Source organism: Lutjanus erythropterus, chromosome 11, assembly GCF_056507025.1.
Source record: "Lutjanus erythropterus isolate fLutEry1 chromosome 11, fLutEry1.hap2, whole genome shotgun sequence".
NCBI classification, from domain to species: Eukaryota; Metazoa; Chordata; class Actinopteri; order Lutjaniformes; family Lutjanidae; genus Lutjanus; species Lutjanus erythropterus.
This window is the reverse complement of record NC_139327.1, coordinates 34,199,333-34,223,882: the sequence shown is the minus strand read 5'-3', so window position 1 is coordinate 34,223,882 and position 24,550 is coordinate 34,199,333. Positions and strand designations below refer to the sequence as shown.

General features: G+C 38.1%; 2 protein-coding genes and 1 long non-coding RNA gene across 3 annotated transcripts; 2 read left to right on the top strand and 1 right to left on the bottom strand.

Annotated features, from left to right (window-relative positions):
* The first annotated feature begins 164 nt into the window (after positions 1-164).
* On the top strand, positions 165-10,070 carry htr3b (5-hydroxytryptamine (serotonin) receptor 3B). Its single transcript, XM_084730386.1, has 9 exons — positions 165-198; positions 1,872-2,035; positions 2,347-2,391; positions 2,752-2,861; positions 3,872-4,041; positions 5,593-5,750; positions 7,162-7,372; positions 8,923-9,132; positions 9,805-10,070. Exons 1-9 carry the CDS (start codon positions 165-167, stop codon positions 10,068-10,070), a joined length of 1,368 nt encoding a protein of 455 aa, XP_084586512.1.
* Positions 9,710-19,566, bottom strand: LOC146319403 (uncharacterized). Its single transcript, XR_014771546.1, has 2 exons — positions 19,243-19,566; positions 9,710-10,066 (listed from the first exon to the last, which is right to left on the bottom strand). It is a non-coding gene; the product is annotated as an uncharacterized LOC146319403 (long non-coding RNA).
* Positions 14,834-24,550, top strand: htr3a (5-hydroxytryptamine (serotonin) receptor 3A). The gene is made up of 9 exons (XM_084730008.1): positions 14,834-15,019; positions 15,699-15,862; positions 16,418-16,462; positions 16,782-16,891; positions 17,004-17,173; positions 18,064-18,224; positions 20,800-21,010; positions 22,779-23,024; positions 23,271-24,550. The coding sequence occupies exons 1-9, from the start codon at positions 14,947-14,949 to the stop codon at positions 23,579-23,581; spliced, it is 1,491 nt and encodes a 496-aa protein (XP_084586134.1). The 5' UTR covers positions 14,834-14,946; the 3' UTR covers positions 23,582-24,550.

Sequence of the window (24,550 nt, the reverse complement as noted above, 5' to 3'; positions counted from 1 at the left end):
CCAAAATGTCTCCACTACCCTGTTCATTGTTCTTCCTCTACACCAAGTACCACCACTCTTGAACTTATGTGATGAAACCGTGGATATTTTTGTGTTAACAGAGCAGTAATTTCGATGTGACACCTCAATAACACCTGTAATTTGGAAGGTTGATTTTTAGCTTGATGTCTCTCATTTGGCTGGCGCTGTTGCTCTCAGGTAAGCTGCTCCTTTTGGCTATAGAGATAAATAGACACTTGCATTTCCTAAATAGCATGAATAATTTATTTGTGACTTAAAACTGCCTGCAGGGGTTTTATTCCAAAGTATTCTGCTTTGTGAATTGTTTTTAATTTAAATTGAGATACTGTGGAGTTTTAGATTTTTCTTCACTTTTCTTTTAAATACTAAAAAATACATATGAAAAGATGTTTCCAAACATCATCAGCTTTTGTGAGTGTAACAGTTCTTGCATATTGTTTATTTTCCTTACATTATATCAGTGACCACTCTCCTACAGTTTCAGTTTCAGTGTAATGGTCCTTTTTTAAAAAAAAAACGTACTGTCATATAATGATAATTGATAATTGCTAAGGAAAATTAGAATTATTGTGCCTTCCTGGTCACTGACAATTGTCATTAAGCATCACAACCACCAATGTGAGCTAATACATTCATATTATTTTATAAAAAGTTTTATAAAGTCATATAAAGTGTGTTTTGCTTCACACAATCCTGACTCCTTGAGGTCTATCAGTGTAAAAATGTGATAAATGCTTCAATAGACAGCATTTACATCAGTATGTGCACTGTATTTCATTGTACTGAGCAACTTCGTACATCCCGCAACCGTTTAGCAGGGCCGTACTAACTGGCTGAGGGGCCCCTGCTGCACCCTCACCTCCCTCGCACAATATTTCTGACTTGTGCAACAGTTGCTGCCACTAGAGGTCAGAGGTCAGGTATCTAAACACACACTGCTCACAAAACAAATTTAAATGTCAAACTAGGCAGTGTTGATCAAATATGGATCAAGATTATCTTTCTACATTGCCTATTTCTCGCTTAAATGTTTTTTTCAGAAACACATTTTAGTGCACTGTTTTGCTGTAATATCAAATGCACTAATATACATGAATTTTGTATATTGCACCATATCCATCAGGTATCGTGCACATGGCACGAAGCATGAAGGACTCTTAATGAATGAATGAACGTTTATAATTATTTTCATTGAGTGTCATTTGGTTATTTATTTAACTTTTAATGCAAAGTGGACATTGTTTAGGATGTCTTCCTTCTGACATCTTGACATTAATCAAGCCTATAATGTCATTGTTAAGGATGGTACCTCTTTACTTGGGGTCAAGGAATTTTTCATGACAGCGTTACAAAAGTATTTAATAGAACTTAATGACGAGTCCAAAATGTGCCACTTTACTTAAAGTAAAATATTCATGACACATTTATAAAGGAGTCATGACAGCCAGTGTCAAAATCAACCACACATGCCAGTTTAATGTAATGTTGAAACACAAAGCTAAACAGTTTTTTAAGTTTGATCGTGTCAAGTTATCATGACAAAGACACTTACAGGTTACTGTATGTTATCTTGGTCAATGTCAAGTTGTCATAGCAAAGACATTTTTGTTTTGGTTAATTGTCAAGTTATAATAACAAGGACAATGTCGGCTTGATTAATATCAAGGCAAACAAAGACATCTCAAACTATGTCAGTGTTTCAGTGAGAATGACAACATTCATGCAGACACAAATTTGCAGTTATTCAAATTACCACAAACTAATTGCCATACAATGAACCTGGAACCCCTGGGCTCCCTGAGGGTCTGGGGCCCACATTTTCCAGTTGGTGATCAAACTTTTCCTTTTAGCTCATCTGGCTGAATGTGTGCCAGAGAAGCCAAAGAGGTCAGCCCTGAACCAGCTGACCAGGACCCTCCTCAGGAAATACGACTGTGGAGTTCGACCTGTTCACAACTGGACCAGTACAACCACCGTCTACATAGACGTCATACTACAGTCTGTCCTTGATGTGGTAGGTAAAAGCAAAAGCAATTTCCAATTTCCTTACTCAAACACGGGGCCAGACATATGAAATTTATGTTTGAACACTTAATGAAAAGACAAAAAGTCTAAAGCCCTGTTAGTGTCCCCTGAGATTCAAATGTTCATTCTGCTTTTGTGCATTTTGATATCTTAATTTATAATATGGTTTTGTTTTGTTGAAAGTTGGCACTAAGACTTCATCAAGGCAAGTTCCTAACAACTTCCTGTCAAATAAAGTCAGCTAATGTAAAAGATAATTATTATTAACACCTATAATTAAAGCATTCTCTTTTTTTGCAGGATGGAAACACCCAGAGCATAACTACAAGTATTTGGTACAGACAGGTAGGTGGTCTCTCATTTCACTCAGTCATATTAAGCTTTAGGAAAACAAGTACTTTTCTCTACATAAAATCCATATCTTTATAATTAAAACAACTCCAATTATCTTCCTCCTCAGTGACTGACTTCTCGTGTAATTCACACTGTCAGCTTTTAACACCTTATGCAAAACAAAGGATATTAAATTTAAAGTTTCCTCACGATCTGCTGCAAGTCTTGTGAATTAAAAGTAACTCTCACTTCACCTTCACACAAGCAGTTCAGTTTAATTTTTTTGCTTAAATGCTTTTGTAAATGTTTAGATTTTCCATTTAAATGCATACATTATACAATTTTATCACAACCTTCCTCCTTTGTTTTCAGCTCTGGACAGATGAGTTCCTGGTTTGGGACCCAGAGGAGTTTGACGGTATCAATGAGATCTCACTGTCATCTGACGCCATCTGGATACCTGATGTTATCATCAGTGAATTGTAAGGAATTACTGGAGAGACCCCTTCAAAACATTTTAGTCTAGTGCTCAGTCCACTGTATTTTCCTTTAGTATTAAGATTAAGATTTTGGAATGTATTTTCCTTAACTTTCAGGTGGCAAATGACCTACGCTGATTTCAGTATACTATGAAAATCAACTTGCAGAGACCACAGCACAGTCCAGTCTGAGCCAAAGCCACTGAATCCTACAATACCTGAAAATTTGGTTCGTTTAATGTGAATGTTAAGTCAACGTTGATGGTCAATTATAAATTATTCTATACTAACCACATGATAAGTGCCAAATTTTCCCTTTAAAGAAACTATGAGAATAATTTAAAAATGTCTTCATTGGTGGCAGTTAAGATCTGTCCATAAAAGTAGCCAAAAGTGCACAAAAGCAGCATCTGCTATACACTGACTGTCCAACACAAAACGCCAACCTTTGTCCCAGTGGGACATTTTTTAACTGGACATTATTTTTCAACTGTTCACAATGAATCAAGTCTCTGCAATTTAATACAGTAAATAACATATAATACAATAAGGGCCCGGAACCCAAGATCTGCTGGTGGGATTTGAAAAATATACTGAAAAATCAAAAGCATTGTGGAGTGCACTAATAACTATATAATTAAATAGCCTATTATTGGTTATATCAACTTGGGTAAAACAATAAGGATAATTTAGACATTGCTTATTTTGTACATACCTGCTGTATTAGTTTCTGCCTTGATGTTTGAGGCACCTGTTTTTGTGTGATTCGGATCTGCTCCAAAATTTAATGGGTTCTTCCTTGGCCCATGCTACACCCTTCCAGGCCAGCAGTTTTTCCATGATCCTGCTGACAAACAAACAAACCAAACTGAACCAAAAACATAACCTCCTCGATGGTGAAAATGTTCAGCAGTAATGTAAATGATTTATAAAACAGGAGGAGGTCATACTGGCATAAATGTGACCCTGTCTGGTCTCACCTTTCCTCCCCTGTCCTTCACATGTGTTCCCAGCGTGGACGAGGGGAAGTCCCCTCCGATCCCGTATGTGTACGTCAACTCGTCTGGCTCGGTGAAGAACTACCGGCCCATGCAGGTGGTGGTGGCCTGCAGCCTGGAGTTGTACGCCTTTCCATTTGACAAGCAGAACTGCAGCCTCACCTTCCGCAGCTGGCTGCACTCAGGTCTGTTTCCTGCATCTGATGTGATGTAAGCATAGTAAATTCAAGCTGAAGACTTTTGGATTTTCATAATAATAATATCATAAACAATAATTTGCAATTTTCACACCTGTGTTACTAATAAGCAGTGGTGGATAGAGAACCGAAAATCTATACTCAAGTAAAATTACAATTACTTCCATTAAAATGGGTGTACTGCAATTATGAAAGTAACATTGATGGTGAAGGTGGCATTATTTCAGGTTACAATACTGAAAAGCCCATCAATTTAAAATCCCAACAGACGACGAGATAAAAGATAAATAAATGTCAATAACTTTGTAAATTAACGTTTCAGATGAAATATTAACAGCTGACATTGGCTAACTGACTTACATTTTGACCTACGGAGTAGTTGTAACGAAGGTATAAATGGTAAATGTAGTGAAACAAAGAGTAGATTACAAGCTTAAAAGTATCCTTGAGTAAAGAGTAGATCCCTTAATATACTTCACACAGTTTGAAAAAAGGGATGTTCCCTTTTTGCAAACTTGACAAAAGTTTAACAAAAGCTTGACAAAAGTTTAAGTGTACTATATATTTCAGAATATTTTCAAAACTTCATCTTGCCATCAGACAGCCTTTTCCAATTGGAAACTGTCGTTATATGAGCCAAATATTGTTCTTTCTCTAATCTAAATGTACACGTGTGCGCAACAAAGAAAGGAATAGCTGGACAGAGAATTAATAAACCTACGACAAACATAAAAACATATTTTGGGAGACTGAATGACTGAACCTCAGGTCTGGTGTTCAGATCAGAACCAGCATCGACTGGGAAGGGGTCAAAAGTCATTGACCAGGAGTTAACAGACAGCAGGAGGAAAATCGAGGAGGCAACTCACATCCGACACAGAGACCGTTGTTCAGCAGAGACAGGTTAACATTAGGGCCGCAAATTTTCATTATCGATTATCTGCTAGTTAATTGCATGATTAACTGACTAATCACTTTGCCCATAAAATGTAAAAAAAAAAAATGCCATCACAATTTTCTAAAGCCCAAGGTGACTTCATCAAATTATTGTTTTTTTTCCTGGCCAAGAGTGAAAAACTAAAATTATCAAATAAGTCAAAGGTAAGCAACAAATCTTCACACATATACAACCACCATGTGAACAAATTTAGTCACAAGTATCAATCCTTCAATACTTTGTCAATACCATTTAAAATTATACAATATCTGTATCTGTAAGATGTGGTTGAAAGCTTAAAAGATAGTAAGTGAACCTTGAGTTGAGATTATTTTGTTCCAAATCATCACTACCTCACCAGTCAGCTGTGGTGGTTGCTGTCTGGTAGGTACAACTGCAGAAAATAAATACACAGTCTCCATTTCACTATGTTTATCTTTGGACAGTAAAAATGAAAACTTAAGAAGCCGGTGGAAATCTATATAAACACTCAGCTTCTCTTCCTGTGAGGCAAAAGTGCAATCGTGATTTTTTACTGCTTCCCTTTATTGTTGTTTTCCCCTACTGTCTCTTTTTATCCTTCGTTATCTCTCTCTCTGCAGTGAAGGAAATAGACCTGGCTCTGTGGAGGAGCGCTGAGGCCATTGCTAATGATAAGAGGGAGTTCATGAATGACGGAGAATGGGAACTGTTGTCCATCCCCTCCCGCTACTGGCAGATCCACCAAGACAACACCGACTACGCCAACATCCAGTTCAACGTATGTCCCTCAACCATGTACATTTGTCATATTTATCACAGAGGGAATAATTCAAATGTGAATGTTAAAGTAAGACGGTAAAAACAGGTTCAGTTGTAACAGAAGGAAATTTAAATGTGTCTGTGGCTGTGAAACAGCTCTGTAAAAAGTGAGCCAGTGACTGTGCTGTGACGGCTGTGATTGCTTATCGATGGCGAGCTTTAAACTGCAGCCCTCTGCGGGTTAGTCCCCCCTCCACCCCACGCTGTGAGGTGGAATTGTAAAGTGTAAAGCAATTGGCCGCGACCTTCATGGATCGGGCTAGTGAGCTAATGCCAAATGATGAGACTGAGGCTGTTTCTGGCAAGCAAAGAGACAGATAGAGAGGGAGGCTGATAGACAGGGGAGGGTGAGCAACCATAATGAGACTGTCTCAGTGGCTGCCTGATCAATGGACTTCTTGTTAGTGGTGAGGAAAATGGCCCCATAGCCCATTGCAGGTGGAGAGCAGGGAGGGCTGCTATTTATTCAGCTCAAAGAGCGAAGGCTCTTTGGTAATGGAGCATTTCATGGCTCACTGGGATATTTTTACACTGTGGCAGTTTGTTTGTTGCTAAAGGTAAAACTATGTCATATGAAAAGAGTTTCTGATGGAAAAGGCCTTTCTGACAAAATGTCGATTTTGAAATAACTTGATTAAGATCTGTTTGAAGCAAAGGTTATGAAATGACAGCTATGACACAAATAACTGTATAGTTGCCCTCATGGTTGACTTAATAGAGTTTGATCTTTGTAACGACGCAAATTCAGGCCAGGGAATACAGGCTTTCTCAATAGTAGGTTGTGTGGTTCAGTCAGTTTGTCTAGACGATTATATGACATATAGTATACTGAATATTTTAATAATTGATTACATATATTTACTGTATTTCATGTTTTGATGATGTTTGGTTCAATTTCTATTAAAACTAATGAACCCTTAACTTTGAAATCAGTATGATCAACTTTATGCCCTTCACAATTTGGATTCATAATGCAATGAATCTCTTAAAGTCTGCTTTAAAATTTTGTACACTTTTTTTGTGAGCACAACGAACTAACCTCCACTGACCTCAATAGTTCTTTTTCATTTTCATTTTTACTCCTAATAAAAAGCAGGTGTTTTTAATAACATTAATAATGGCTCTGTTCTACTCAAATTTAAGCAGCGACTGTAAGACAGTATGCAAAATACCAGAACTGTATGTAGTAACCAGCACCTATTTACATCTGTGCTTTTCTTACTATGAAATGTAAACACCTGGACAAATAAAAGAAGAAATATGGGGAGCATGTTCCAGGCCGTGTGGTTGAATAAATGAATATGAACGATGATTATTTCTGTTAAGTGTCCAGATTAGATCTCAGCTGTCTGTCCTCATCTTTCATTCAGGTGTTGATCCGCCGGCGCCCCCTGCTGTACGTGGTGGGTCTGCTCATCCCCAGCATCTTCCTCATGCTGGTAGATGTGATCAGCTTCTACCTGCCTCTGAACAGCGGCACACGCATTGCCTTCAAGATCAGCATACTGCTGGGCTACACTGTCTTCAGAGTCAACATGACGGATGAGCTGCCCTCCACTGCCGTCAGAACTCCACTCATAGGTGGGATGTGTTATGAGTTTTTTTTGTGTTGTTGATATTATCACTATATTCACTGTTTTTACCATCTAAACATTTTGATTTGTTTCAGACCCAACTTTGTCCATCGTCAGTTTGTTGTTTTTTTCCTGTCACCTTGATTTTGTCTGTTTGGGAAACTTCTTTTCTGTTGTTTATTATGTTATTACAAGCAGAAAAGCCATTAATCTCGCATAACAAATTTCAAAATACACCATCTGAAAAACACGAACTCCCCAGAAATCATTTAGGATGACAAATAAACTTTGCAGAGCATGCTCATGTTTACCAGAACGCTCTAAATAACTTTGGAGAAAAAATAACTTCTTAAAGTCTGGAACACTGACAAAGGTAAAGAGCCCTGATCCAGGTTTTGGAGAGAGGCTCCTTCTCAGGGGATGGAGCATTTGCAGTCATGGCCCCAAAGCTCTGGAACAATCTGCCCGAGGAAATCAAAACCCGAGGTTGGCAGAATCAGTGAGGTCCTTTCAGTCCTCTCTTAAAACATACTTTTATCTGAGAGCCTTTCCTCATTTGACCTGAGTTTTAGCTGTTTCTGAACTACGTATTTTTCCTCTGGCATTTAGTGCCATTTATCCATCTAGATTGTTTTGGTTTCAAGATGTCGGCCATAGAGACGTCTGCCTTGTCTCAACTGTAATGAAACTAGATGGTACATACATATACATTTGAAAAATTCAAAAGCAATGTCTCGACATCTCCCTCCAGAAATCACCACAAAGGCCGCTCACAACAACATCTGTGTATTATCTCAAGTAAACAGGTCATGATTTTTAGAGAGAGACACTGCTCGAGTTGTTTTTTGTCCTTTGTTTTTTTCCAACTGTAATTTTTCTGTGCTTTGAGCACCACAAGCTGAGTTCCATATAGTTTCATTATACTGGAGAGAAGGCAGACATCTCTACAGCCAATATCTCCAACACTCTGCAACTTACACCAAAACAAATCTGGAAAAATATGTATTTTAAGGGTGAACTGTCCCTCTGAGACAAAATATTTGTTGTGCTCCAAGCAATGCTACCAATCTTTCCCTGGGAGGCAACCTTTTTTGTATGCTTATTTTTTATATTTCACTTTAAACATAAGTAACAAATACGAAAAATGAACAATTATGACCTCAACTTATCTCCTCTATAGGAAAACATCTGCATAAAGGTAAAACTATGGCGAACCAAAGGGCTGCAAAATTAATCTAAAGATTATTGAAATTGCAAAGTGACAAAGTGAAATTTCTACTGTAAATTGCAGAGCCCTGCAATGTTTTTGATAAAGGGAAAATGTGTGAAAAAAAACAGCATAACAATGAAGTGAGGAAGTGCTGCAGTACTGCAGAGATACTGTGGTGTACAAATCATCCACTAATCGCATTGCAAAGACTATTACTGCATATAAGACTACAAGTACTATGAGCAACTCATGTTATCAGTAACACCTTACTGATTATTGCCATAATTTAGCTACTGTGGAAGCAACCAGTGTTGACAGCTTTTCTGTTTTTGTGCATCTCTATCCAGGTGTGTTCTTCGTGGTGTGCATGGCCCTGCTGATGCTCAGCCTGATCAAGTCTATACTGGTAGTGAAGCTGCTCCACCACAGCGAGAAGGAGGTCAGGCAGATGTCAGTGTCTGCCTGCCTGCTGGACAAGTATGGCTCAGCTGGTCACGACCTCACTGAGAGTGCTTTAACCTCCATCAAAACCCTCGACTATATCAACCCACCCGGAGGTAAGCTACGAGCTCAAAGGCTGAGATTTTCCAAAAGTCCTGCTGACAGGTGACACACACAGTTTCATGCCTCACCAAATTAAAAGTCTGTTTGCAAAAAACAGACTCTCACTGGAGTCAAGGGTGAAAGAACACTTCATTAAATGGAAGCAGACATTTTTTGTCTGTGCAGGAAAGTTTAAACTCTAAAAGTTCAAAAATTCTACCAATGTTCTGGTGTTGTTAGCTACAGGAAGGTTTTTTATTTATTTTTTTTAATTTTCATTTATTCTGTTTAATGCAGCCACAGTCTTGAATTGTTTGATCTGCGGAACAACAGTTTTGTGCTTCACTTTATAAAAAAATGGAGGATGAAAGATGATTGTAATCTTATACATCTCGTGGACACGTTTGTTTTAACAAAAGCAAGAGAATTAAGACAGTGGTGGCATTTTTTTTATATCTGTAAAATCCAATCTGAAACTTTTCTATTAATGATTAGAGGAGAAGAGCTGTTCAATGGCCAGTTGAAATGAAACAGTCTGTGCCACAATGTTTGGAAACTGAGCCTTTTAGAAAATGTCACAATACTGGTGTCAGAAATGTCAATCACTGTCATATTTATTTAGAGAAACTGCATAAATCCATGATGACTGTCCACATTTTAAACTTGATTCCTTGATCTCCTCACAGATTATGAGCTTGAGCCCTCGCTAGAGGAGGATCTGCTGTCCCTGAATGAGATCCAGGATGCTCCGTCTGGGCTTGAGTGGCTTCTCCAGGAGCTGGCCTCCCTCCGCATCGCCTTATCGCAGGAGGACACAGAGTCTTCGGCTCAGGCTGAATGGCTGGCCCTCTGCTCTAAGCTCGACTGCTTCCTGTTCCGCTTTTACCTGTTTGTCCTGGTCTTGTATGCCAGTACTCTGCTGCTGCTCTGGGCCAGCTGGAGCTTTGCCTAACCACACAATCAGAGACAAAATTATTATTATTTTTTTTAATACTGTAATCGAAAGCAATTCTTATTTATGGTGTTGACCATATTTTTAGTTAACCAGGATAAAGTGCTCAAAGGTCCAATGTGTAAAATTTACAATAATGTCTTGGCAGAATAGGGAAGAAATGCAATATAATATTCACATGTATATTTTCATTAGTTTAACATCTTCTGAAAATAAAAACAGTTGTGGTTTCATTACCTTAGAATAAGCTCTTTATATCTACAGACACCCCAGGTCCTTTTCCTCAGACCCGCCATGTTGCACCTGTCCATTTCTACTGTAGCTGATAACAGGCAAAACACTGCCCTTTCGCCTTTTGCGTAGGTTTTGCAGCCATCATAGGTTCTCTAATTGCTTGCAAGGGGAGAGTGAGACGAGGCCTTTGCATTCTGCAACTAGATGCCACTAGATGCCAATAAATTCTGGTCCTTAGTTGATATGTTACAATGCAAAGAGAAGAAGGCAAAGTGTATATTGTAGACCAAACAAACTATTGAAAATCTATGTATGTACACTGTATACTGTGTACTTCGAAAAGGGGTCATATTTGTATCCACAAAAGTTCTAACCAAAATTTAATAGAATAGATGATACACTTTACATTGTATACCACTGTTGTTAGCCAATGGCTTCAAGGATGAAGCATTTGTTAAAGCAAGGATATTATAGCTTGCTCCTTATTTATGAAGTTTTGTCCCTTGTTTTTCAATAACTTTGCTCTCATCAGTGGAACTGCTGAGATCTGGGAACATGGCAACATTGTTCAACAAGCAATCAAAGCATCCGACACATTGTAAACAGCTGAGTTTATCCAGCATAACCTAATTCGGGTAGAGCTCTGAAGTCGCACTCACATCAGCTGATGGGCATTGGCTTACTGATGTACTATAACTTTGCTATCATGTGACCAGCATCATCCAATCATATTTACACAGGTGTTTTAGGCATTTTTCTTTTAAAATAAACTAACTCTGCTCATTAGCCGTGCCAATTCTGACAGCTGTGCAACCCCTCCACTACCCTAATTTCTTCCTCATGTCACTGAAGCATCAGCTTTATCTCGCTAAGATCATGTATGTTTCTGTATTTTATGCTGTACTCTATAAGGGTGGAACAGTACATATATTCATCCCAAACCGTTCGATAGAGGATGTTCAGATCAGTACACGACTGACCCAAACTGTCAAAATCATTCATTTGGCTTCTGTTAGTTTGGTAAGAAGTCGTCAAACGGGGCAAACAACTTGACCATGTCATGTTCCCAGATGTCCACTATTACATTTGGTGAGTTCATTATGGCCAATTCAAATAAAAATTGAAGCTGTCTGAAACTAGAACTATCCTTTAAATGTTCTGTTTGAAGAACCTCCAGATATTGCTCCACCACTGTATAACAACATCATAGTTTGACAGCGACATTATTATATCAGGTCTGTAATGTTTTCCCGACAGTGAAGATTTACTCAGAGACGCTCTATAATAAAGCAGCTCTCTGGAGAAAATCCTCAGTGCCAGTGTGATGTTATAATACTGTATTCATACTTTAATCTCCATCCCACCGCCACAAAATAGATCAATAAAACCCACTCAGAGCTCGGCTGCTGTGTCTCTATTCCCTGTTGGCTTCCTAATAGTCATAATAAGAATATCAAGAGTGCGTCATAGAAAACTTGCTGGTGGAAAGATCCATATTAATGCAATTTTCACAGTATCAGCAATCCTGTTCTTCCAGTGGATCTGGTTACATGGTGTTACAACAACAGAGCTGAGGATAAATGTTTAGTCAGTGCTTTGATACTGTCTCTGCATGAGGTAACTAATAGCTGTATATTCCCTTCAAGCTTTGTGTTTTCACTTTGTTGTGAATGTGAATGCCATCTCAAGATGATTGCGTCTGCTCTTTTGAAATAAAAGACTCTAAGCTGCTCTGTGAAGATAATACATGACATACGTGAAAATAAAAGCCTCCTAGTCAAACCAAAAGCAGTATAAACCTGCCTGTTTTTTAAGAAGTATACAGAGTCATGAGAAATCAGTCCACTATCAAATAACTATGTATACATTTTGAAGACAGCTATGAGCCCTCAGAGGCTGCAGTGTTCCTGTTCTGTCTTCACAGCTTTAATTTAGACTCAAACTGGAGAGAATACCAAATTATTTTTGAGCCCAAAGCTCAAATTCACTAATGCCATATAATCAGATTGGTGCGTTTCAGCCAGTCAGATGATATATCTCACCCTCTTTAGATGGGTCTCTTCAACAAAGCTCGTAAAACAACTCTCCTGCCATTTCTCAAATGAAAATGTAAACTGTCATTTCTATTCCATTGTCATTTGATATGAACTTGACTTATCAAGACATAGGCTAATTTAAATTTAAATGCAAAAACCCACTTTGCATTTTCTTTTGGAAATTAGATAGCACATGATCAATTTGAGAATGTAAATGCAACGCCCATTTACATTCAATTTCTTGATAACTATAGCATGGCTATACTTGGGAGTACATTGAGAATGACACTGTGCTACCACAGTATGTGGACACACATGTCCAGCTTAAGAAGTAAGAGCATTTTCTCAGGCAATAACAGAAAACTTTATCTTTTAGCTTATACTTTAGTCAATATTGATAGTAAATGCAGTCACAGACAGATTTTGCAGCAGGAGAGCTCAGCATTCTCTTGTCAATATAGCAGCACTAAGGAATCAATTGCTTCAATTGACTACACTAATCATCAACAAAAAAGTGAAATTTTCCCTTTCACAAATTTACAGATGTGAGTTTTTTACTGAATGTGTTTTGTTGTTGTGGAAGAACATGACTGGCCAGCAGGCAGCCCTGACCTCAGCCCCAACAAACAGCTTTGGGACGAACTGGAAAGCCAACTGCAAATCAGGTCTTATCACCTTATCAGTGGCCAACCTTTAGTGGCTGACTGGAAGCAAATCCCTGCAGCCAGGTTCTAAAATCTTCTCTAAAGCCTTCCCAGAAGAATGGAGGCTGTGGGCTTTAGAAATACACTGTCAAGATAAACTGTCACATATGGCTGGAATGTTAAGGTCTCAACATATTTCTAGACAATTTTTTTGTATATATTTATTATTAAGAGTATGCACTATGTCATTGTTAGCCTATCTAGTCTATCTATTTGTAAAGACCAACAGATTGTTGGTTTTATGCCCAAACAGCTGTCATTTACATTTTTAAATTCGTCTTTAAAAACAGACAGTTTATATGATATCAATGGCTAATAACCACCGCTGTTTCATCTGTGAAATTTTTCTCCAACCCCATGCTGGACTCCACAAGTAGACAAAAATACTGGGACTTCTTTCATTTTGATTATTGAATTTGGCTACCACTGATCTACTTTAATATTGACGTTTAAAATACATGCTTTGCTCCAGTGCAAATCAAATCAAGTGCTTCCTAAGCTAACAGACAGCCACCCTGCAGTGGCAGCCTGCAAAAAAGTCCAGAGTAGAAGAGTAATATAAAGCAGACAGGCGAAGCAGAAATCAAATGTCTGGAGCAGAAGGTGAAGAAAGAAAGGGAGCATCAGACTTGGATTTGCGCTGCAAAGCAACACATCTAACTTCATCCACCTGAAAAACACCACGAACTGCACAACAATAAATGTGTGAAGCCCAAGAAGAATAACGTGTATGGTACCTCACTACAGCCCATCCTTATCCAGTGTCAACTCCAAGGTTGTCAAAAGTATTTAAGTATAAATACTTTTTCAATGCCAAGTGTTTACAAACATTACAATACTAACATTCCTTAGTATTAAAAGTACCTAAGCTATCAAAAAAAATGATCTAAGTGCTCATTCAAGACTTAAGTTCAGTTCAGTCTTTTTACTGTCGTGTGTGAAATTTGGCTTGCAGCAGCAAAACCAGACAGTGTTCTGTGATATTTTTCTGTAGCAGCACTGTGTGCAGGTTGTTGATCAAAAAAAGGAAGAATTTGTATGTGTTGATAACCTTTTTTCCCTTTTCATATCAAACAAGGTATTGTTTATTGGCTTTCAGTATTGTTTCAGCAAAGATTTGCAGCCCATCACTGCATGAATGTAGCACAATATGAAAGTGAAAGCAGAGCTCTTGATTTCATTTTAGTAAAAAGTTTAGCTACAGTTTTAGGAGATGCACTGCGAATGAGAAACTTATTTTGATGCACATTTGTACAGGAACGAAGCACAATGTGGAAGTGAAAATAATGCTGTTTGTTTAAACGCAACAGAATACAAATAAAAATATTTGTCCCTAAAATCAATGAATAATCGTGATAAATAATCCTGATCTAAATGTTGATCAACATAATTGTGATGATCATTTTAGCCATAATTGTGCAGCCCTACACAACAGCCAAGTAAAAATGGGCAACTATGGCTGCTGAAGGTTCTATGTGATAAAGGACATTAAACGCTGAAACTTTGCTGTCAGTATGTGAGTTAACACTCTTGCCTAACTTGCTTCTTAATTGTTCGAAATCACTCTTAACATACTGGCTTGGTGTTGGCGTATTACTTAATTAAACGATTACTCAGACATGACAGACGATCCGGTCGCTAGCTTTTATTTCTGCAGTCTTTCAGGTCCATTTATCTCTGAGAGCTGCGGCTTTATTGAACAAGGAGGAGTGGCATCAGAGCAGATGGATACACCCTCACGAGCTGAGTGACACTAACAAGGTTTTGATAGCAGATGAGAGTGAAGTGATGGATATAGCGGAGGGACATAGAGGATTTGGGTGTCAGGCATCCCGAGGCCTTTCATCAGAGCGGCAGTCAGACTTCCACAGCGTGAGGAGAAAACTCAGGTGAACCGACACCATGAGACTCTCATCAGCCTGGACAACACTCATTTTCCTTCTTATTCAAGGAGCATATTCAAGAGCCTGCACAGGTACAGCAGTTTCTGTTTTAGACTCAATTATATGCTTTCAAATATTTGACTGTTAACCTACCAAAAATATGACAAATTCACTTCACTCTTACCTGCTAGCAGCAATTTATTCTTACACATAAACGCTCAAGTATTATTCAGGCAAACTCTTTTGTGATTTAAGGTTTACTAGATAGACTTGTTTTAGTCAATTTGAGAAATAGATATAGAAAAGAGATATCATTACTAAAGTAACATAGCCTAAAAAAGCTTGGTACTGCGAGTAAATATATAGCAAAATATTTGTATTTATCAATTTCAAAGTGGATTATTTTGTTTAATGATTTTTTTATGCTTTTCATTTTCTTTTAACTTCAGCTTCAGCTTATTTCAAATGTGATTTTTTTTTTCTTTTACAATTGCTTTAAACACATATTTTTCATTTGTGCATTTCAATCAGTCAAATCTTGTTAAAATAGAATATTTAAATGAAGATTACACTTAGAAAAAAAGTACTCTATTAAACTGTATTAAATTTGCATGTTAGGCCTACTGAAATATGAATAGTGGCCAAAAAACTTTTGACTGACTTTAGAAAAAAAAGTACATCTCCTGCTGTCTGTATAAGAAATTAATACTGTATTTTTTAATTTCTTTATGTCAGTGCACTTGAACAAGTGAATATTTTCTCTGTTTTCAGTGAAGAAACTGGGCAGCAGCACAGGAAGATTTGCCAACGCCACACTGGTGCGTCTATCTGATTTTCTGAGTGCAGGTTATAAAAAGGGAGTGAGACCAGTGAAGGACTGGAGGACGTCCACTATAGTGGCCATAGACCTCATGGTTTACTCCATCCTCAATGTGGTGAGTTATGACACACAAATGGAGAAGTCTACACATCCAGAATCCCATAAATAACACTGCAAAGCAGTTCACTATTAGCAGGTTACTGTAGCACCGACTGTTTGTTTAATGGCTTCTTCAATTACTGTCTTAGTCATGTGTATTCTGCATAATTATCTGCATTACACACACAAACGTGCAAACGTCATTAAAGCTTAACAGGGTTGTAGATGATTTGTAATAATTTAAATTAACCATATTAATACAGTAACATGGATGGATTAACCTGCTACAGTTGCTGTGACAAAAATTAACTGCCAATTTAGCAGTCCTCCTATGCTAATGCTCCCCGGCCCCTGTGGTAAATTGATTAAACACATTAATTTTAGTGATACGCAAACACACAAACGTTGATACATTGAGCCTCTATTACACTTGGCCATATTGTAATTTTGATAATATTTTGATGAACTGTGCAGCCCTAAATAATATACAATTAACTGATATAAAACAATATAACAAATGTAAAAATGTTTTTCTATGAAAACTCTAATGTCATCTTGTATTTCACTACAGGATGAGAAGAACCAGGTATTGACAACATATGTGTGGTACAGACAGGTAAGAGGAAGACCAACTCTAAGTAACTCTAAGTTACTCTATGGATACTACATTTAGAACATAACTATTTTAGTTTAATGCAGTATTACAGTATTAAATATTTGATTCATTGAACCAATTTGTCATACTGAGGAAAATTTGTGATTACAATTTTACAGCTGTGAGGTACTGTGTATTTAATTTTTTCTTAAAACTAGTTTCACTTTGTCTCTCTACATTTACACTATATCTATTACAAGCGTGCAACAAAAATAGATCTATTTCTTATATTTATATGGCGTTTTACTCATTTGTCTTTTTCCGTTGTCTGATATTGTAGTCGTGGACGGATGAATTCCTGGTCTGGAACCCAGAAGATTTTGATGAAGTCAAACAAGTTTCTATACCTACTGCTAACGTGTGGGTGCCCGACATCGTCATCAATGAGTTGTAAGAACTGCTGCTGTTCATGTCATTATTTCTTCTACTTGTATTATTCCAGCAGGGCTGTTTTCCAGCCTGGTTTTGCTCTGAAAACATTTATTTTGTTTCCAACCTGCAGTGTAGATGTTGGGAAGTCTCCAGACATACCTTATGTCTATGTGACACATGAGGGACTGGTGCGCAACTATAAACCCATCCAGGTGGTCACAGCCTGCACGCTCAACATCTACAACTTCCCATTTGATGTCCAGAAATGCAGTCTCACCTTTCAGAGCTGGCTACATATCAGTAAGACGTTCTCACTTACTTCATACACATTTACGATTTTGCTGAACTGTTTCCCAAGATTTGGTTTAAAAATATATCCCTCGGGTTGCCCTGGTAGCGCAGTTCACATAGCACATGCCTCATGTAGAGAGGCTAAGAGTCCTCAAAGCCACAAAGGATACACATTTTTTCCCTCTATTTAGACGTGTGGTTTCCTTAACAGGTAAACAGGTTGAGGTTTCTACTAATAAGGTCTCCAAATAGATAAAAATGATCACAAGCTACATTTCTGACACTGCTGTACAATGCAATAAATTAAGGGATTACCTTTATCCAAACCTTTTTTTTTTAAAAGAGATTCAAGGAGAACAGTATGATTATTTTATTTACTATACTGATACAACTATAAATTTGCAACTCCAACTCCACATTAATTTTACCCATGGAGGCATATGAAAATGTCAGACTTCAATTGTCAACAACAATTGTACACTTGCATTACAACTGCAATCTTTTACCAGAATAGTTCAGAGTTCAGACCTTTTCAACCATCAATTCTCTGTGAATTTTCCATTATAACTGGGCACATATTTTGAGTACTTACAGGTATTTCACATTACTAACATCCCTCTGCAGCTCACTCAAGGACTCATCTGCTATTATCCTACTTTTGACTTAATCATCGGACAATTATGAAAAGAACCGGCATTATGAAAAAAAAAAAAACAACACCAGTCAACTCTCTCTTCAACTCCTCTCATCAAGACTTTAGTAGGACAACTGCTCTGTTCTGTGCATCCATGAACTCTCCTCCTGCTGTGATGTGTGTTCAGAGAGTAGAACGGTGGGTGAGAGGTAACTCGTTGCCATGGCTGTTTCACGCTGCTCTCAACATTGTGTTCGATCTGTAGTTGATGACATCAACATCACCCTGATGCGAAGCCCTGAGGAGCTCAGGGAGGACAAGAGTGTCTTCATGAACCAAGGGGAGTGGGAGCTGCTCCATATACTGTCCAACTACAATATCTTCAGTTTGGACAACGATGACCACTATGCTGAGATGAAGTTCCATGTAAGTATTTACATTTAAGATTGTGATTGTAATTGTGGCCCACTGGCAGTTCAGTGTGATAATCAAATATGGCTGGGGTAATTAATCCACGAAATACATGTTGACAATTACAGAAACGCGACCATTTGCATAACATGCAATTAAGAGCTGAGTGCTGCGCCCGGTCAAAAGTTCCACAGAGAAAACAACTGTTGTTTCAGTCTGTAAGTTGAAATGAACTGAAAACTGGTTCACTGTTTTCCTTGCCCCAAACTGATGCAAAAAGCCAGTGAGATTCTTCACTGCATATTAAATCACTGATGAGATAAATCCATGCCATGACCATTTCAACTTTTAAGTCAAGTACTTGAGTAAAATACTGCTTCTCTAGTTCAGGGAAATGGTTGGCATACAGTGGTAAACTGATGTGTCACAGCAAGCATTTGAATTTGAGATCCAGAACTTTTCTGATCAAGCATCTGATATCGTTTTTTACTATTAATATTATTATCATAACACAGCAGAGACATGAAAATCACACTAATTTCAAAATATGCCACTGTTACTATTATTCCAATGTGCTTTATGTGCCACTGTTGAGTGAATAAAATGTTGAAATATAAATGAAAAGTTTTAGATATTTAGTTTGGGTAAGTTTGTTGCTATATTGATCAAGAAAATCACCTTTGGAATAATCAATGAATTAGTTGTTAGATAAATTAGATAAATCAAAAAAGAGCTGCTAGATTAATCAACTAAAATAATAGTCAGGTGCAGCTATACAAGAAAATAATATTTTGCATAAAATAAATAACTTAACTTTAACCACAAATTAAAATACCAAAGCAAGATCCCATTAAAATTACATAGACTCATTTAAATCATAAAATCATACTATAAATGTTAATAAACTTAGCCAATGAACAAAGTACAACAAAACAAACAAGAACACGCCTGTTTCTCTGTATTTTAAGTTATCTGATTATGTGTACAGCAACAAACAGTAAAGGCAAATAAAAATAAATAAAGTTCAACTTACGGTTAACTTTCAGTCCTGTAGAGAAGAAAAGGAGAGTAGCAGTTGGTAGAGGCAGCTAGCATCTCCCATCTGTTAAGTCGCCAATGACCTTGTAAGATCTTAACGGTCCAAGATGTCTCTTCATCAGCGGACTCCCACGGCTTTCCCAGTGACAGGCCGTGAATACAGCATCAGTCCGAGCTCACACTGACTGTTCAGTTATGTCCTTGTCACACAAGCTAACTTAACCTTACAGTTACATAAACTAAGGCCGGTCGATTAAGCTAAACTGCGCTGTTAGCATCGTCACTCCTGCTAGCTTAGCGGCTAACAGCTAGCTTACACGATTTCAGTAACTCACAGAATTCGACACAAACATTAGCGTTCAGCCTAATCGACTGAAATTAAGTAGAGAAACGTGCATGCTGGTGTCTTAACCTGCTGGTACTATTTTCCCTCTATATAATCGAACATCCTCCAATTTCTAATCCTCTCACTTCTTTATTTCTTGTTCACTCTTTAACTACGTGTCTGCCCGCTATCTTAGTTTCTCTGCCAATCACAACAGGAGTCACTGACCAACGAACAGATTTTAAACTAAAGGCCTATTCCGTGTTTTTATTTCAGCTAACCTCGGATATTTAACTAATATGATAAAGAAGAACTAAATTATTAACTATTTGAATTCCTTATTTATCTATGTCAAGTAGCCTATATAGGGCTAAACTCACTTTATTTAGAAATTGCTCTCACTTTTAATACTTTTTTCAGCTGTTTGTTGTTGTTTTCCTTTTTTTTTAACATACTTTTTTCCTAAATTCATACATTTGACACAGGGTTACAAATAGTTTGTTTAAATTTTCATGGATATTCTGACTAATTTTAGAAAATGATGTGGTGCACCTGCTGGCTGAGGGGTTTAAAGGGACAGTTCACCACAAAACCAAAAATACATATTTTTTCCTCTTACCAGAATTTTTTTTTTTTTAAATCCAATTAAGGCTATATCTTTTACTATAAAAACTGGTAATGAAAACCCATGCTTGCTACAGCTGCAACGAACTGAAATTTGTTGCCAACTATTCTGATTATCATTTTGAGTAACTTTTTATGAAACAAAGTTCTATAATTTCAGCCTCTCAAATGTAAATATTTTCTTTTTTTTTGCCTCAGTCCTCTATGATAGTAAACTGACATTTTGGGAAACAATGATCAACATTTTTCACCATTGTCTGACATTTCGTGGACCAAACAACTAATTGATTAATTGAGAAAATAATCAACAGATTAATCGATGATGAAAATAACAGTTGCAATCATGTCTGCAACCCATGGGATAGCCTGAGACAGTTCCAAGGAGAGTTATTTATTTATTTATTTTTGTTTGTTTGTTTATTTCTCAGGGATAGTGAACATTTATCAACACTGCTGTTGACATTTCAATGTCGATGTGCTACAGTAAGTTAATGAACTACCTGTATGCAAGGCTAGCTGTTTCCCCTGTTTCAAGTCTTTATGCTAAGCTAAGCTAACCACACCCTGCCTCTTTTCACTTGCTTTACAACCTCATTTTTCCAGGTAGTGATCCGTCGGCGGCCGTTGTTTTACACTGTGAACCTGCTGCTGCCCAGTATCTTCCTGATGGTGATGGACGTCGTGGGTTTCTATCTGCCACCAGACAGCGGGGAGAGGGTTTCCTTCAAGATCACTTTGCTGCTGGGCTACTCTGTCTTCCTCATCATTGTATCTGACACTCTGCCTGCCACCGCTATAGGAACCCCGCTGATAGGTGACTGGGATCCATTATTGCTTATAAACAGTTTGCATTTAAGACTGGATTTCTTCAACAAAATCATTCAGGCAAAATGATCTCATTTTACTTCTAAACTGTGATATCAGGAAAGCTCAAAACAAAATTGAGAGGCAATTAGTCTGCAAGTCAAGCATGTAGAGACACACTGGTGAGGATATAACAAGTTCTGAGAGTGCACTCAAACTCAAGCGCTGATTATAGGATTCTGGAGGACTGGGGACCATACCAGGAAGTAGAAGGCAAGGAAGCATCCTTGACAAGTTAATTAGTTAACACTACATCGTGTAAGGCCGCCATTCTCAAGCAGTGAGCCCAAGAGTGCCAAATAGTGGGCCTCAGAAGTAGTGCTGCTTCCCAAGGGTTAGATTAAAGCTGCAAGCAGCGTTGACTGGGTGCTCACACCAGGCACGGATCAGGGACAGCAGTAGCCGTGGTGTTGTTGCTTTGGGTATACTAGGCTTCACTTTATGTGATGTAAGTTTCATGTAAATTATGATTGATCTGGTCATGGACTAGGAGCAGTACATCAAGGGAGAGAATTCAGTTCAGTTCAGCCTGAATCTCCTGTTTCCTTTTGGCGCATATACTTCAACCCAGGGCGCATATCAAAAAGATTTTGGGCCAATTTGACCATTTATACTCAAGTTAGAACAAATTCCTGTTTCATGACAACACATCGAACTTTGACGCCATGCCACGGACACGCCATTAAACGAAAGCTCACAATATATCATCCTCAAGGTCTTCAGGCTTTTCTGACCAGATTTTAAGGGGTTCTGGGTGATTTCCTGTCGCCAGCAGGTGGGGCTCTGACTATGATTGAATATGACTGGTATTCTTATCAAACATAAGAAGTTAGAAGAAGATCTGACCATTTACATTCAAGCTGCTACAACTTCCTGTTTCATGGCGAAATTCAACGCCACAGACAAGCCATTCTGCAAGACCATAAAAGCTTTGCAAAATAGCATCATGGGGGTCTTGAGATTAAACTGATGCAATTTGAAGTTAATATGAATAATTTTCAAGGAGGAGTTGAAACAAATTGAAACAAAAAAGTGATTTGGGAGACAACAGTGTGCCAGTAAAAGCTCCAAAGCTCTGGTGAGGAAATATGACTCTGAATACTTTAAATTTGGCTTCATAACAGCATAATTATTTTATTTGTATCATTTTTGATATGTCAGGAATTTATGACATTTCATTGATCACAATAGATTTTATTTTAGAAACAAAAACAAATATTATACATTACTTTAAAAAAAAAAAAGACATATTTTAATTGGTTTGGTTCTTTTTTTCCCAAACAGGAATCTTTTTATTTCATCTTGTGGACAACAAAAACAATATAATCAATATAATCTGAATTTGACAATATAATTATGATAGCCAAGGAACAGTTAAAATCAATTAAATGAAAAGTATTGGTGAGGACTCACTTGAGAATTATTTATTTCTCTGTTATTCCATCCATATCCATCCAAAAACTTTTATCAGATTAGAGACACTGAGACACAGTCTTATCAGGTGGGGGTCCATGGTTTAATTTGTGTCAGTTTCGGGCTCCTTGATGGGGGAAAAAAATTTAGAGACACTGCTGCAAACTACCATCGATACGAGACACACTGTTTATCATTGAGGCATGATGCCCCCAGAGTATTTTCCTACTGCTGTCTGCTTTTAAAGAATTTATCCACAAGGTGATCATCAACAAATACTTTGTCTCACCTTACCTGTTTTTTAGGTGTGTACTTTGTGGTGTGCATGGCCCTCCTGGTGATCAGCCTGACAGAAACCGTGCTGATCGTCCGTCTGGTGCACAAGCAGGACCTGCAGACCCCTGTGCCCCACTGGTTGAAGTATTTGGTGCTGGAAAGAGCTCCGGTCCTCTTCTGCATCCACAAGAAGCACCGCCTCTGCTCCAGACTGGCCTCGGAGGCCTCCGACCTCGAGCACTACAAGGACAACGGAACTACAAACTATGGGACCGGTAAGGTACAACAGTGGTTTCCAGTCTTGTGCCATTAAGGAAGAGGTGTATTCAGGGTTTTAAAATCCAAATTAAATGTGACAGCATTTAATTTAATTACATTTCATAATTTTTCTCTTTTACAGTTGAATATGTTTCAGTAAAAAAAAATCAGCTGCTGGAATTGTAAGACTTCTCTTTGCTTTAGACCTACTTCTATGAAAAACTACACCCTAAAAAGATGCCTGTCTTTGTCCCATCCTGCAGCCCAGTGCACCCTGCACCACACCTGTGAGATCGGCCGCCGGCTCAGCCAGCACGACAGAGAAGGCGGGCTGCTCGGACTGGGCCTGCCACCCTCCAGGGACCCCACCCCGCCCGTCATGGACAACATCCTGCAGGAAGTGACGGCCATACGCCACTTCCTGGAGAAGAGGGACAGGGGCCAGGAAGTGGCCAAGGAGTGGCTGCAGGTCGGCTATGTGCTGGATGTGCTGCTCTTCAGAGTTTACTTGGTGGCCATGGTGGCCTACAGCATCACACTGGGCACGCTGTGGTCAGTGTGGCAGGTCGCCTGAGTCTCGCCCCCTGTGCTGCTGCTGTGGACACAAGCTCAGTGGGTAGAGCGTGGAATTAAAAAGGCTAGAGTTACTGGCTCTGTGCCCTGTGTAGCTCAGTGGATACAGGGAGGCACTCGCATAGTAATGGGACAGGGAAAGCTTCTTGTTGCTGGAGCCTCTGTACAAAGGTTATATTACCAGCCACACTGGCCAAAATATCATTATTATCATTAGAATTTTAGGTTTTATCAAAGAGTTCCAGGATTTATGTGCAGTCTGAGGGGGCTTTTCAGGGCCAGCCCAAAGTTTTTCGGGATGCATGAGCAGAAATTGACATACTGCCCCCAACACTTCTAGGCGGAATCATTGTTTGTCCTTATGGAGGATGAAAAAGTGTGACAGTAATAGTGCTTACACAAAAATTATATATTTTAGCTAATGAAACCACTTAATATCTGTAGCCCATCTCCCCATAAAACAGACAAAGACTAATAATCAATAAATTTGGAATGTAGAAAAACACATTATCAACAAATTATCCTGGTAAATTAACAACACAGTGAGTTAAGTATGGTTCCTTTTTCAAATACAGTGCAAATATAAAGAGTTCTAGAAAAAAAACAGTACATTTATTTAATTAAATCATGTGGAAAAAGGAACAAGTGTATTTCAGGCCCTTCATGGCTGAGGAGCTCTAAAAAACGTTTGTTTATGTTTTGGTCTGGTTGTTTGGAGAAGTATTAAAGTTAGATTGAAAATGTTTCGGGATTTAATTAGTAAAGCTATAAAACAAATACGTAATATCACAAATATGATTTAACTTTTTAAAGCTTACAGTAGTCAGACCAAAGAAGAAACCAGAGAAATTGTTGCTAAAGGTCAAACCTGAAGATACCCAGCATTGATGATTCAGTCAATAATGTAACCTGAACACTGAGACAGGTCGATGGAGAGCAGGATATTTGTTACGGTAACTTTCAAGTTTTA

What these genes read in the sequence shown, in the direction of transcription:
- htr3b (XM_084730386.1), top strand. Translation starts at nt 165, where the DNA reads ATGTCTCTCATTTGGCTGGCGCTGTTGCTCTCAG. An exon ending in GCTGGCGCTGTTGCTCTCAG is followed by an intron (nt 199 to 1,871) that starts GTAAGCTGCTCC and finishes TTTTCCTTTTAG; the next exon opens with CTCATCTGGCTGAATGTGTG. An exon ending in TACAGTCTGTCCTTGATGTG is followed by an intron (nt 2,036 to 2,346) that starts GTAGGTAAAAGC and finishes CTTTTTTTGCAG; the next exon opens with GATGGAAACACCCAGAGCAT.
- htr3a (XM_084730008.1), top strand. Translation starts at nt 14,947, where the DNA reads ATGAGACTCTCATCAGCCTGGACAACACTCATTTTCCTTCTTATTCAA. An exon ending in TCAGAGCTGGCTACATATCA is followed by an intron (nt 17,174 to 18,063) that starts GTAAGACGTTCT and finishes TTCGATCTGTAG; the next exon opens with TTGATGACATCAACATCACC. An exon ending in TATAGGAACCCCGCTGATAG is followed by an intron (nt 21,011 to 22,778) that starts GTGACTGGGATC and finishes CCTGTTTTTTAG; the next exon opens with GTGTGTACTTTGTGGTGTGC.